Source organism: Drosophila rhopaloa, unplaced genomic scaffold, assembly GCF_018152115.1.
Source record: "Drosophila rhopaloa isolate 14029-0021.01 unplaced genomic scaffold, ASM1815211v1 contig_2, whole genome shotgun sequence".
NCBI lineage: Eukaryota > Metazoa > Arthropoda > Insecta > Diptera > Drosophilidae > Drosophila > Drosophila rhopaloa.
This window is the reverse complement of record NW_025335083.1, coordinates 16,066,428-16,079,306: the sequence shown is the minus strand read 5'-3', so window position 1 is coordinate 16,079,306 and position 12,879 is coordinate 16,066,428. Positions and strand designations below refer to the sequence as shown.

General features: G+C 41.8%; 1 protein-coding gene across 4 annotated transcripts in view; it reads right to left on the bottom strand.

Annotated features, from left to right (window-relative positions):
• Window positions 1-904: 904 nt before the first annotated feature.
• The window catches only part of LOC108037842 (rap1 GTPase-activating protein 1), an 89,033-nt gene continuing 77,058 nt past the window's right edge, over window positions 905-12,879 (bottom strand). For all 4 annotated transcript variants that reach the window (XM_044459902.1, XM_044459903.1, XM_044459904.1 and 1 more), the window contains 3 exons: window positions 3,006-4,700; window positions 2,462-2,947; window positions 905-2,289 (listed from right to left, as the gene is read on the bottom strand). In XM_044459902.1, coding sequence (XP_044315837.1) covers window positions 2,134-2,289; window positions 2,462-2,947; window positions 3,006-4,700 — 2,337 coding nt within the window. In that variant the 3' untranslated portion in view covers window positions 905-2,133. The remainder of the gene's footprint in view (window positions 2,290-2,461; window positions 2,948-3,005; window positions 4,701-12,879) is intronic.

Here is a 12,879-nt window from a genome sequence, read left to right as displayed (position 1 = left end):
GCAGTGTGGTCGCGCAAAAGTAGAAAAAATGTACTATTTAAGCAGCTTTAGTGATGTAGCCAGAATTATTTAACATGAAACATGTGCAGTCTTACAAAAGCACATTGCTACACAATAGTTCGGATAAGAGTTCCCAGTTTTTATCCGGATGTCGATAAAAATTAACTGACAAAAGCTTATATATCCAAAACTAATAGCGTGTCCTCGCTAAATACGGAGTATGTCCTTGATAGCGGCGGAGTACGTATGCGCTAACTGTGGAGCATAGCATTTAACCTTAAAAAAGCTAGATTTAACGAGATCTAAGCAAGACTAGCAACTCTAGTTTCATTTGCAGCAGGTGGACAGCTCGCTTTTGGTATTTACGCTTACGGTCACACAACAGAGCCATGTTAAGTGCTATGCTAAAAACAAAAATTATTTTATTTTTAGATCGAATATATTTTTTGATTGAACGATTTTTGTGTGTAAAATAAAAAAGTTTAAAGACTAAATAATTGTAAATGATTTTATAGCTTTTTTTGATATTATCATCTTAAATAAGTGTACATTTTTAGAGTAAATCGTATACATTTTTGAGTTACACTTTTCATTGGTTTCAAAAAGGGTGTTTCAAGATAGACATGTTTGCTTATTTTATTCGCCATACCAATAGCAGCATAAGTTCGATCAATAAAAACCATCGAACTTTTTTTTGTAAGTGTATTATATTTATTTATTTTATTTAACGATATGTCTACCGAAATAAGAAACCGGAAATCGAAACTAAAACGGAAAAAGTATTTAAAAGTTATTCCCTTTGCTGCGACTTATCCATTAATCAAGACCGCCCACAACCTATTTTATGCCATTTAGTTTTTAGCAAATTAAGCCATTCAAAATCCATTTAAAACACAATAGTCAATTGTTTATATATTCCATATATTTTGCATATATTTGTTTGTTTTTTATACTTTACACAATAAAAATGATAATGCATCTCAACAAAAACAATTATTCGCGCGGTACTTATCGGATAGTTTTCAAAGACAAAATTCATGCTTGCGTGTAACTTTTGCTTTTGGAATTAATTTCCCAACTACTACTTGCTTGGTTTCATTTTGCGTTGCTCTCATTTGTCGGTTATTGGTTTTTCAGTTATCGATTAGAAAATAAAATAGTCATAATTAATTTCGACAGATCCGAATGCGGATCGAGAATTATACGTCGCTCCTATATATATGTACATTGAATGCGGCATGCAAATTCTTTTCGTGAGTCATCAATTCATTGATGTTTCTGCGTTTGGTTAAACTTAAGCCATAATTAATTAACATACAGTTTAGGTGAAAGTATTTAAAGCAACTTAAACTTAAGATTAAGAGTTCCCTCTTTCTTGTTTATTTCGCGGTTTGTTTTTGTAGTGTTTAAATTTAAAATCATATGTTGATCATAATTTAGTTATATTCCATTATGGGGATGAAATGTGAAGCGAGAGTCACAGTAGCAGTCACGACAACAGTAACAGTTTACGAGTGCGACTAACGAACGAGTAACGGTTTTGTAAACCTCAAAACTTTGCTACGTGTGTTTTGTTTTTCTTGTGTGTTTTGTGATTATTATTATCATAATATTTCAATATCGATCTCCGTGTGATGCTTTGTGATTGATCGCTTTCTACTTAGGTTAAAGTGGGTATGGGTTCTGGAATCGGTTTAGGGTTTATGATTTAGGGTTAGGGTTGTTATTCTTGCGTTAAATATGCTTAAAGACTTATTTTATATATTTGGTGTACTTTTTTGAGTTTTGTGTTCTGTTTTCATTTGCTGTTTTATCGCTTTGTTTAGTTTAGTTTGTAACTGTTTGTATGTAGTATATGTATATAATAACTTGTCCATGCGCATGCCTGCTGCAACCTGTCCGATCTCTAAGGATCTGCATCTACAGCTACATAAACTAAATATAATACAGTTTTTGTTTTTGTTTGGGGTTGTTTTACGGGGGCTTCGCCAACTGTCTGCTCAACTCAACTATCCAAACGACTCTACGATCCCTTTCTCCAAAGTGTTAAACACGGCACAGTGGTTACTCCTCATCCTGGCTAACTGCCTTCCTGCCTCATCCAATCGATTATCAAAGGGTTGCGTTTGACGCTTAGATGGGCGATATCGAGAGTGGTGCTGTTGCTGTATCGGGCATGTATTCCTTGAGGAGATCCCGCAGTCGCAGTATCTCTCTTCCGGCAGCCGATAAATCGCCTTGCAGAGAGAGTTCCCGCTCCCTTAGTCGCTTGATGTCGCGCTGACAGGTCTGAAAAGGTAAAATATTATGATTAGTATGTCTTTTAGAGAAAATAATTATAGATAGAGCAACCATGAGGTCTAGGGGTATTTCCATGGAAAAGCAAATCGAAGAAAGAAAATACCCAAATAGGCCTGCTAGTTTACTTGATCCCTCTTAAGTTTTTAGTTTAAGTACTCACCACATTCTGTCTTAGTAGATCCAGCTTGTCGCACTTCAATCGCGTGACCTCCTGTCGCAGGTTCTCGATCTTGACGATCGTCTCGTTGCTGGGCGAACTACCCATCATGGTGGACTGGACGCCGTCCAAGCACAGTGAGCAGGCCTTGGTGGTGGCCTCCGCCGAACTCATGCTCTCCAGCCCAGTGTCACTGTCTATGTAGGTGGCTCCGCCGTCCAAGTGGACCATCATCGGATCCAGATCCACGCTGTTCAGGCTGGAATCATCGCTTGTCTCCGACATGGTGGCCACGGCAACCACTCCATTTTGAGCGGCACTCACTGCCGCCGCCACCACGCCTACTGCGGATCCATTTTGGGGCAAAAGTCCGCCATTGGAGCCGTTGTTGTTGTTCGCCTGGCGGGACGTGATGTCCGGGGAGGAGGAGGTGGACTCGTTCGATGACTTGGACTTGGATGAGGACTTCGAGGCCGTGCGACTGCAGGACTGTTGGGAGAAATACCAAATTAGTTCATGTTTTGAATACCTCATAAATCAAACTCACATTCAAATTGGGTGTCTGCATTTCGTGATGTGCCTCCTTCTTAGCATTCAGTGTGCCCAACTTGGTGTTCACGCTGAACTTGTCCGTCTGTCCGGGTCCATGACCATTTCCGGTGTCCACACTCTGGGAACGCACCCTCATAATTAAAGCCTTCTTCACCGTGTCGATAAAGCGGGAGCCGGCATTGCCGCCACCACCACTTTCCGCCTTCGGGGTTTCGGGAGTGGGACTTCCTGCCGATGTCTGGGAAAAGTCGGCGCCCAGAAAGTCGCGAGTCTTCTCACGCAGCTCCTCAACCAAATTCTGGAGCAGAGAGGTCCTGGTGCGCTGTTCCAGTTTGGCAAACTTGTCGGCCTTGTAGCACGCGTTCTCCGCATTGATCAGCTTGGTCAAGATGAACTCCTTGAACTCCTGACCCTTGCGGAAAACAGCGGGATTCGGCAGAGTAGGACCAAAGAAGGGCACATCATCTCTGGCTGTAACGCTGACCTTGTAGCGGGTATGTGGGGTATTTGGCTCAATGGGTTGGACCACGATGAAGGCGTGCAAGAAGTGACTGGCGATCATGTCGGGCGAGAAGGGAGTGTTGGTCTCCTGGAAAACGATGGCCACAATATCGTTGCCAATGTGCCGTTTCCTCTGCAGTTGCTGCGGATCACCCTCGGTGTGTGGCAATAGGGTGGAGACATGGAACATGATCTCGCGCTCCTTGAAAACCTCGTAGACAGCCGTATCGCCAGTATGACCATTCTGGATATCCAGTCCACCTCTATAGCCCTTGTGATCCTTGAGCCGTATCCTCTGACCCAACACATCCAAGAACTCATCGAAAGCCGGCGATGTCTGCTGGTTACCGAATAGTTCCTCCTCCGTGGTCTGTCCATATCTTTGGTAGAGTACTCCAAACTTGAAGTGCGACACGAGGACATGTTCGTCGTAGACACTGATGAGTTGCGATGCCTTGGGGCATAAGACCGGCATAAAGTTCTCCACCGTAATTGAGGGATTCAAGGTCTGCGCCATTTTCGCCGGACTCGGCTGGGGTAGCAGATATGAAACTGGAATGAGCTCGTGCATCGTGCCAGTGCGCAATCTCATCAGGATTCTCATGTGCTCCTGATTGGCAACATTCTCCGTTTTAATGGAGATTAAAATTGGGCCCAACTGCTCATCCTGTCCCACCAAATTCGAGTGCTCCCTGGCGGCATAGAATCTCCGATAGCACTTGGCCGTATCGTCCGTCTCGAACTTGGCCATCCAGGTGGTCTGCGGCAGCAGGGGATTTCCCCTGGCATCGTAGCCGCACTCGTGCTCGGTGCCATCCATCCAGTAGCCGCCGTGCATGGGCAGCAGGATCATGGGATACGGGGCCGATTTGGCCAGCGCCTCATCCAGCAATCTCTGTGAGGCGGGAATGGCCGAAACGATCGACGAGTTGGAGCTCACCGACGACTGTGATTGGTAGTGGTGTCCATTGGACAGCAGCTGGACCCCACTTAATTGCGGGGAGGCGGGCGTGGAGCTGCAGGCAGAGCCCGAGACTGTGGAGCTGCTCGAGTGGTTCATCGAGTGGCGCAGTGTTGCCCGCGATCCCGAGTGCTGCAGCCCACCGTTGTGCGGATGGGCGTGGCTGTCGTGGGGCGAGTGCGGCTGGGGCACGCGCTCCTCACTCGTATTACTGCCGCGGTGGTGGTTCTGCAATGAAGAAATCAAGTTCAAAATTAGTTTTATTTGAAATAAGTATTTTTAACTAATACCCTTTGCTATTCCGCTTTTAAAGTTCTTTATCTTAGTGCACATACTAATTTGATATTTCACAAACCATTGTTAAATTGGTCATCATATGAATTACTATATTTATCACTTTTTAAATCATTACCTTCAGAGAAAGTCAAAGAAAATAAACCTCCAAAATACAAATCTAATTCCACCATATCAAGCCTCATAATACACTGCAATCCTAAGCGGAAATAAATATAATTTTCCCTAGCCATTTTCTGCCAGTTCGAAACTGGCTTGATTGTTCAGCGGGATAGTGTGTCAAAGATCCATGTGTGGCACTCTCCGCACAACTGGGGCCTGATTATGTGTGGGTGTGGGTGCCACAGTGGAGCCTCCCACACGCCGACGGGCGGAATTAGAGGCTCTGCAGCACGGCTGCATTATAATTTCATGCAATTATCGTCAGTGAAACCCAGCCCCCGTCCCATATGCAAATGTCCCGGCCTCGAGCCATGTGGATGGCTTGGATAATGGCAGAGTGGATGGAGATGGTGGTGCAGGGTGGTGCAGTTGGTTCGCCAGAGTGCTGTGTGCACCACTGTCGATGCCTTTGCAATTTTGTTGGCACAAACTATTTGCAAAAGCGCCAAACAAATATGGCAGTGGGTGGAAGGGGGCGTGGTCGTAGTGGTGGTGGTAGTGGATTACGTGATGGATTTGCAGAGAGGGAAACTCTGTTGGTTTGAATTTTTGATAACATTAAGCCAACATTTTCATTTGACATGAACGAGGCTCCTGCTCCCCATTTCCTTTTCAATTCCTGGCGCCACTCGAAGCTTTTGTCTGGTCGAGCCCCTCCTCTTAACCCTCGACCCCACCTCGCCTTAACCTCATGGCTCCTAAACAAGCAAGCATATTAAAAACTTTTCTTTTATTTGCAAACAGTTTTTCCATTTCTGGGATTCTTTTGTTGCAGTTTAGGGCGCTGGCCTGCAGCCAAATGTGGCACGTACCCAAGGGGTTAAAAGGGAGGGGGGGAAGAGGGTTAGGGTTCATCGATAGTTCGTGCCATGATTTAATAGTCTGCCGGCTGCCAATTGCAAACTGCAGCTGATGGCTGGAAATAATGAGCCAGAGGAAGTAGGAAAATGGAAAAGAACCTTTAAGAGCGGAGCTAACCTCCCCCCCCACACACTTGATAGATGGAAATAATGAGCCAAGAAAAGATGGGAAATATAAAAAAGAACTACAGTTTGGCAAGCGCTGGGAGGTCACCGCCTCTCACTTCTGCAATCGATTGAAGGTTAACCGATTCGATTATTCAAATTCGCGTTGTGTGCCATTCAAGCCGAGTTTCCAGTTAGCTGACTGCACCGCTAATGAATTGCATTGTCAGTCATTTGAGTGCATATCCAATGGATTTTGACATCCATCGCTCAAGTATGTATATGTATCTGTATCTGTATCGCTATCTGTATCGTGTGAACCAAACTACAGTCTAAAACGAAATATGCAAATGCAGTTTCCTACCACTGTAACTCCCTTTTTGCAGACAAACAAAACGAATGTGGCAATTGAGGAAAATTAATAAATTTTTGTTGTAACCCTAGTCAGTCGATGGTCGGGGAATTAAATGGAAACTGGAGCTATGGTTTAGTGGAGTGGGATAGATTCAGATATTGCTTATAGACCCGGTCACGTCACACGCTTAGTTGGCTTCATTTGCTGAGGGCGGTTGCCCTTTTAATGTTTGCTTAAATGGGAAATGGGAAAACGACTGGTAAACTATTGAGCGAGGGTTGGGGGGACACCCAAACCCCGAAAATAGATAGTTAGTTGGATAAGCTGTCTGTGGTTGGGTCAACAAAAGAAGTCAGCGGGCAAGTGACTCATCTAATAAGGAATATCCCTCTGTTTTCCCATCAGTTAATTTGTCAAGATTTCCACTTTAGCAATTGGTTTTGGTTTCTGTTTGGTTTGTTCTACGAGATCTAATTAGGAAACCATTTGTGCGGAGGCTGCCAGAGAAGTATTAAGCACAAGCAGACAACTACACAAACCGGAAAATGCCAAAGTTAAATGTAATAAAGTGGAAAGCATGACGAATGTAGAACTTGTGCAGAACAAGAAACTCGCTTCTGACAAATGATCATTCCGTTTCCCGCCGAACAATAATGACAATCATAATGCCGATGATGATGTTTATGTGCCGATTCCGAAGAACTTAAGCGGATTACATTCAGCGAGTACGAGTACACGAGCCACAAGATGTGGAAAAGTGTTACGAGCTCAGAGCAGAAAAAAAAACAGACAGAACACTGAGCAGAAATGGAACCAAAGTGGGGAGAGTTGAAAGAGGAACTACTGCCATATGGCAACTTGAAGAGGGGCACGAAGTACACAGAGAATTGAAGATCAATTTAGTGCTTATCTTTAAATTACTAAATATTTAAATTAATTTATAAATAAACTGGTAGACATTTGATTACTAAATTAATTAATCAATTTAGTTGGTGCCTTCTCGAAATATGCCATTTAATCTCAGCTTAGTATTTAAACCTTATAGTACAAAATTGTGCTCTCTGTAGTGTGGCATCATTTCGAGGTTAATGGGGTAGTGACAAGAGAAGAGGGGCATGCAACGAGTGGAGAGGGCGACCCCTGGCAAAGCCATCTCCTGCATTGAACAACCGATTTGCATAAGGCGAAGGGCAACGGTTCCCCTTTTGGGACACCTCCATATGTGCAAAAAAAATCCTGCGACGTTGCCAAAGTCAACAACGCTTCCTTGTTGTTTTTTTTATTGTTGCTGTTCAAGTGCAGGCGGGGGTCATTAAAAATGTGCATTTTGCATTCAACGCCCTCGTCTTTCTCACACCCTAAAAAGCAAAATGAAAACAAAGTATAACAAAGGCACAGGAAGCAGGGGTAAAAAACCAAAAAAAAAACTTAAAGTGGGGGAAGGATGTAAATCATCAGTTGGGTCTTAAGGCCACTGCAGCGCTTTCCAAACTGTTAATATTATAATGTTATTCGTCTTTTTTTCGCCTTTGTGAATATTTTATGCAGTTCACATTGCTGAGCTCAGAAAGTGTGACACATACGAGTTCCCCCAAGTGATTGATATATGTATGTTGTCTACGCACGTGAGACAAATGGAGGGAGAGCAAAGGATATATGTGCGTATATGGTGACAAATCCCAATCCCCAAGTGCAGCCCACTCCCCACATGATTTATTTCTGTCTGCGAAGGGGGATTCAAAAACACAAGCCAAACTCGAGATTGAAGTGCTTAAATCAAAACCGCATAAATCACAAATGTCACAAGTCAAGAGTAAGTGTCAAACTGTGGTTGGGATAAAAAGGATTAGGTATGATATAAGCAATACAGTTTGCTAATATCTATAAAAATTTTACCCCTGCAATTTTTAAGATGTAATTAAACTCAATCTCAAAGATCACAAGGTTTAATTTTTATATAGCAGAACCTTTATAAAACCGCTACATTCTAAAAACAAAAACGCCTAATGGGTTCAGCTCCAGCTGCGACGCACTTAAGAAGCTATTGAAGGCTGATCTTTTACCTTAAAATTCTCCACACGTTTGAGTGAGTCGAGCTGAGCACGATTGTTATGTTTGAAACGCTTTCACAAACTTAATTAACATATACTCATAGTCTTTCTTATCGCTCGGCGTTGAGCAGAACAAAATAAGTGGTAAAATGGGCATAAAAAAGAACTTCTTATATCATAAAATGATATATAAAATTCCAAGAAGCTTAGCCACTGCAATTGGAATGAGATCATGTCGCGAGTGTATAAAGTGAGCTCACACACAGTTTGGGGGCGTTTTTGTTTGGCCAAAATCGCTTTGGCAACTGGTTCATTGATATTCGTGTTTTGTTCAACGATTATTGAACACCAAACACGGCCTAAATATGGCAATCATTGAGTGTTGTTGCTACAGTTTGGCGACATTTTCATTAGCGGAACAAAGCAGAAACGTAAAAATTGTATACCAGAAAGCGAAAGGTAGCCAAAAATGGTTTCAAGATTGCCGTAAATTATGCAAGCTACCTGATTGATTTTTAAGATCCCCAAATTAATAACAAATCACATACATTATTTGCGGTTTTATTGGTTAGCTTAAAAATAGATATTTTAATTGCAGTTCGGAGTTTGAAGACGCAATTTGGATTCGAGTTGCATGTGAAGTCTTGGTGGTGTGTGACCCAATTTGTGCGCACTGAACCCAACACCCGTTTCGAATTTTACCCACCGCTTGTGTGTGCAGCATAAAATTAGCTGAGCTGCGACAATTCCAAGGCAGAATCAAGAGGGCCCGAGAAGCCAACTCCATTCCCACACGCCCACGGGAAGCAATTTCCCCCGATCTGAGGTAACTCGAAAGGTATGAGGAGCATGACTTCATGTCACGGCTTTATGAGCATCGAAAAAGATGGGGAGAGGTTGTGAGGGTTGCCGTAATAAGATACTCTGCAACTCACACAAAAAGCGACCTGAAGCTATGCTGGAAATAATAGTAGTGTCATCAAGAGATTTTTTAAATAAGTTAATAAGCAACAGGTTGTTTGAACAATTAGATATTTAAAATAATAATTTCATACATTCTGGTAATCCAATATTTTATTGCTGAGACTACTCTTTTTATGCTTTTCAAGATGAAAATGTTTGGCTACAGAGAAAAAAGGTTATTAAATAAAGTAATAATGCAAAATTTAGTTTAGTTTTTAAATATTATTTCACATACTGTTTTCCTTGCCTTAATTGTAGTACAGTCGCTTCATGCTGTTTTGAATGGTTTTCTTTGACTTTCGTGAGCTTGCCCAACCTTCCCCCTATTTAACCCTTCTGCACATGCGCTCTGCGCATTGAAGCTGCTCCGTTTCCAGTCGAATACCCAAGACTTTGTGTAACTTTGCACATTTAAATTACAAACAGCTGACAAAAGTTTTGCCGCCAGACCAAGTCCAAAGTGGTTGCCCAAGCAATGGAGTCTTCCCCCTGTTTTTATTATATTCCTCCGCTTGGCTTGCTTTTCTCATAAAATAATTGCTCGTGTGATCGAGACTGTTTGCCTTTCAACTTGAGTTGCCAACTCCTCCCCGTCGAGACTTGTGCTGTGAGCGAAGAGAAGTTCCTTTGTCTCACAAGAATTTCGGCAGCCAAGCGTGAAACATGGAAGAGTACAACCTGATGATGTTCTTTACGAACCCTTCCTAGAATCTTCTCAACGGCTATAAATTAGCAAGCCCCAAAAGTTGTACACCCATTTGGCTTCCTAGGAAGTTTTCTGCATGTTTTCAAACAGTTGTCAAAATTCTAAAGAGTCTACAAGATATAAACGTTTCCTGTCCGTAATTAGTGAGAAAATGTGAGTTATCCAAGCCGTTGGGGAACTCAACTCCGTTCCGCATATCAAATATTGATTAAACAAGCCAAACTGGAACATAGCTCCAAACACACACACACAGAAACACGCCCAAATACATGTATGGCCAACGCATTGTTTACTTGGCCAAAACAAGCGACCAACGAGGTTAACAAATTGGACGTGCATATTGAATTATTGAGGGCAGCTTCGATTGCTTGTGGTTCAAAATGTCAACTGCAGTTGGCAGGAAATTGAAGAGAAGGCAGGGATTGGAGGACCCAAACAAGCCAAGAGACCTCCCTGAGAAGGGTTTATATTTGAAAGGCGAAAGCGAAAAAGGAAGTGCTGTCACTGCAACGTGGCACAGAAAAAGTTTTAATAAATAAGCTTGAAATATAATTATATCCCGTGTGGCGCACTAAAAGTTTTTCAATTTGCTGGGCTTTTTTTAAGGCAAAAATATTAATTGACCCAAAAAAAAAGGAGCTATGAATATTAATTTTGGATTTCCAGCCGTTTTTCCTCTGCAGTAATTCGCGCTCTAGGTTTTGGCCTATTTGTCAGCAAGTTTCTGAATGATTTATGGCAGTTGCAGCAGCTTGACATTTCTCTGCTTGATTTTTAACCGAAAAAAGTTGCCTGACCACCCGCAGATGCGTTGGCGTTTTTTTGGCATCGACAACATTCACTTTTTACTTCGCATATCTGTATATCTGTATATCTACATATGAATATATGTATCATTCGATTTTTTGGGAGGGAAATACTGCCCAAAAACTGGGTCAACGCATGTCGCCAATCCGATTTAACACTCGCTCATCGTTAATCTTCATTCATTTGCATGTGCCGCATTGCATTCGTTGTTCATTATTCATTATTCAGGGGCTTACAGGCTGGCTCTCAAACTGTGAATGCATCCAATAAGTGGCAATTGCCGCAAATTGCTTCCTCAGCTGTTGATGCAGCGGCAGTTCGCTTATTTATAGCAAATCTTTTGACGCCAAGTGAGTGCCCACAAGTGCATTTCCCAACCCCTTTGACCCCCCCTTCCACCCCGCTTATGAGTCCAATCCCATTTGCCATCTCGTCTGCAAACATTCGTTGACTTATTTATGATCGCACACGAGACTCGGCAGACTTTTCATTCCTTTTTTTCTTTTGGAATGAAAATTAAACAGCAGACGCCAGATGGAAATCAGCGAAAGGCTCATAAAACTATTCTCAGTATGGGACTCCGTTGATTGTTTACACTGAAAGAGCTCAAGCGACTTAATGGCTGACTAAGGAGTAATGGAAAAGCCTGAATCATCTGGTTTTTCACTTGCACCATCAACAACATGGAGATGAAAATTTGAATAAATAAAGTGCTAAATGTTGGAGCTGAAAATGTTATCTTATTTAGTTGTGCTCAATAACAGTTGATTAAAATACGTGAGATAAACTCTCTTTTTTTTAATATCCCTCATTTCACTAACAATAATAATAGGGTAATGGATTTTAGTTTGTAATTTTGTGAAAAAGTATATCGGAATTCATATATTAAATATAACGCCTTGTGGCTGATTTATCTGAACTCCCTTGATTTCTTTTTGCTCATTGCAAATTCAATCACCTCACTTTTTATACCCTTGCAGAGGGTATTATAATTTTGGTCAAAAGTGTGCAACGCAGTGAAGGAGACATCTCCGACCCTATAAAGTATATATATTCTTGATCAGGATCACCTCCTGAGTTGATATAGCCATGTCCGTCTGTCCGTCTGTCCGTCTGTCCGTCTGTCCGTCTGTCCGTCTGTCTGTCCGTCTGTCTGTTTCTACGCGAACTAGTCTCTCAGTTTTAAAGATATCGAATTGAAACTTTGCACACACCCTTCTTTCCTTTGCACGCAGTATATAAGTCGGAACGGCCGGGATCGGCCGACTATATCCTATAGCTGCCATATAACTGAACGATCGGAAATGCCATAACTTTGGTGTTTGTAAAGTTAGGAAGTTGTAATTTTCTATGGGTTTTGTATTTGGCTAATCAATCCGACATGCCGAATTTCATAAGGATCGGCCGACTATATCCTATAGCTTCCATATAACTGATTGATCGGAAATGCCATAACTTTGGTGTTTGTAAAGTTAGAATGTTGGGATTTTCTATGGGTTTTATATTTGGCTAATCAATCCGACATGCCGAATTTCATAAGGATCGGCCGACTATATCCTATAGCTGCCATATAACTGATTGATCGGAAATGCCATAACTTTGGTGATTGTAAAGTTAGGAAGTCGGCATTTTCTATGGGTGTTATATTTGGCCAGCCAATCCGACCTACCAAATTTCATAAGGATCGGCCGATTATATCCTATAGCTGACATATAACTGAACGATTGGAAATGTCATAACTTTGGTGTTTTTAAAGTTAGGAAGTTGGGATTTTTTATGAGTATTAAGAATGCATCATATGAATAATTTTGGAGAATATAATTTACAGAGTATTCTGCAAGGGTATATCAACTTCGGTTCCGCCCGAAGTTAGCTTTCCTTTCTTGTTTGTTTTACAACGTGTCTGGCATAACACTCACAAGTCGAAAACAAAACTCCAGCCACTGCAGTCTGGCATATAAATCAATAAATTAGCAGTCCATAAACTTAATAAGCCAGATAAATAACAAAACCATTGGCACAACAAAAAGTTATGCACGCAATGCAGATTGAAAAATAAAAAGTGTGAAGAGATTGTAGGAGATACATTCCACTTTTGTAATCA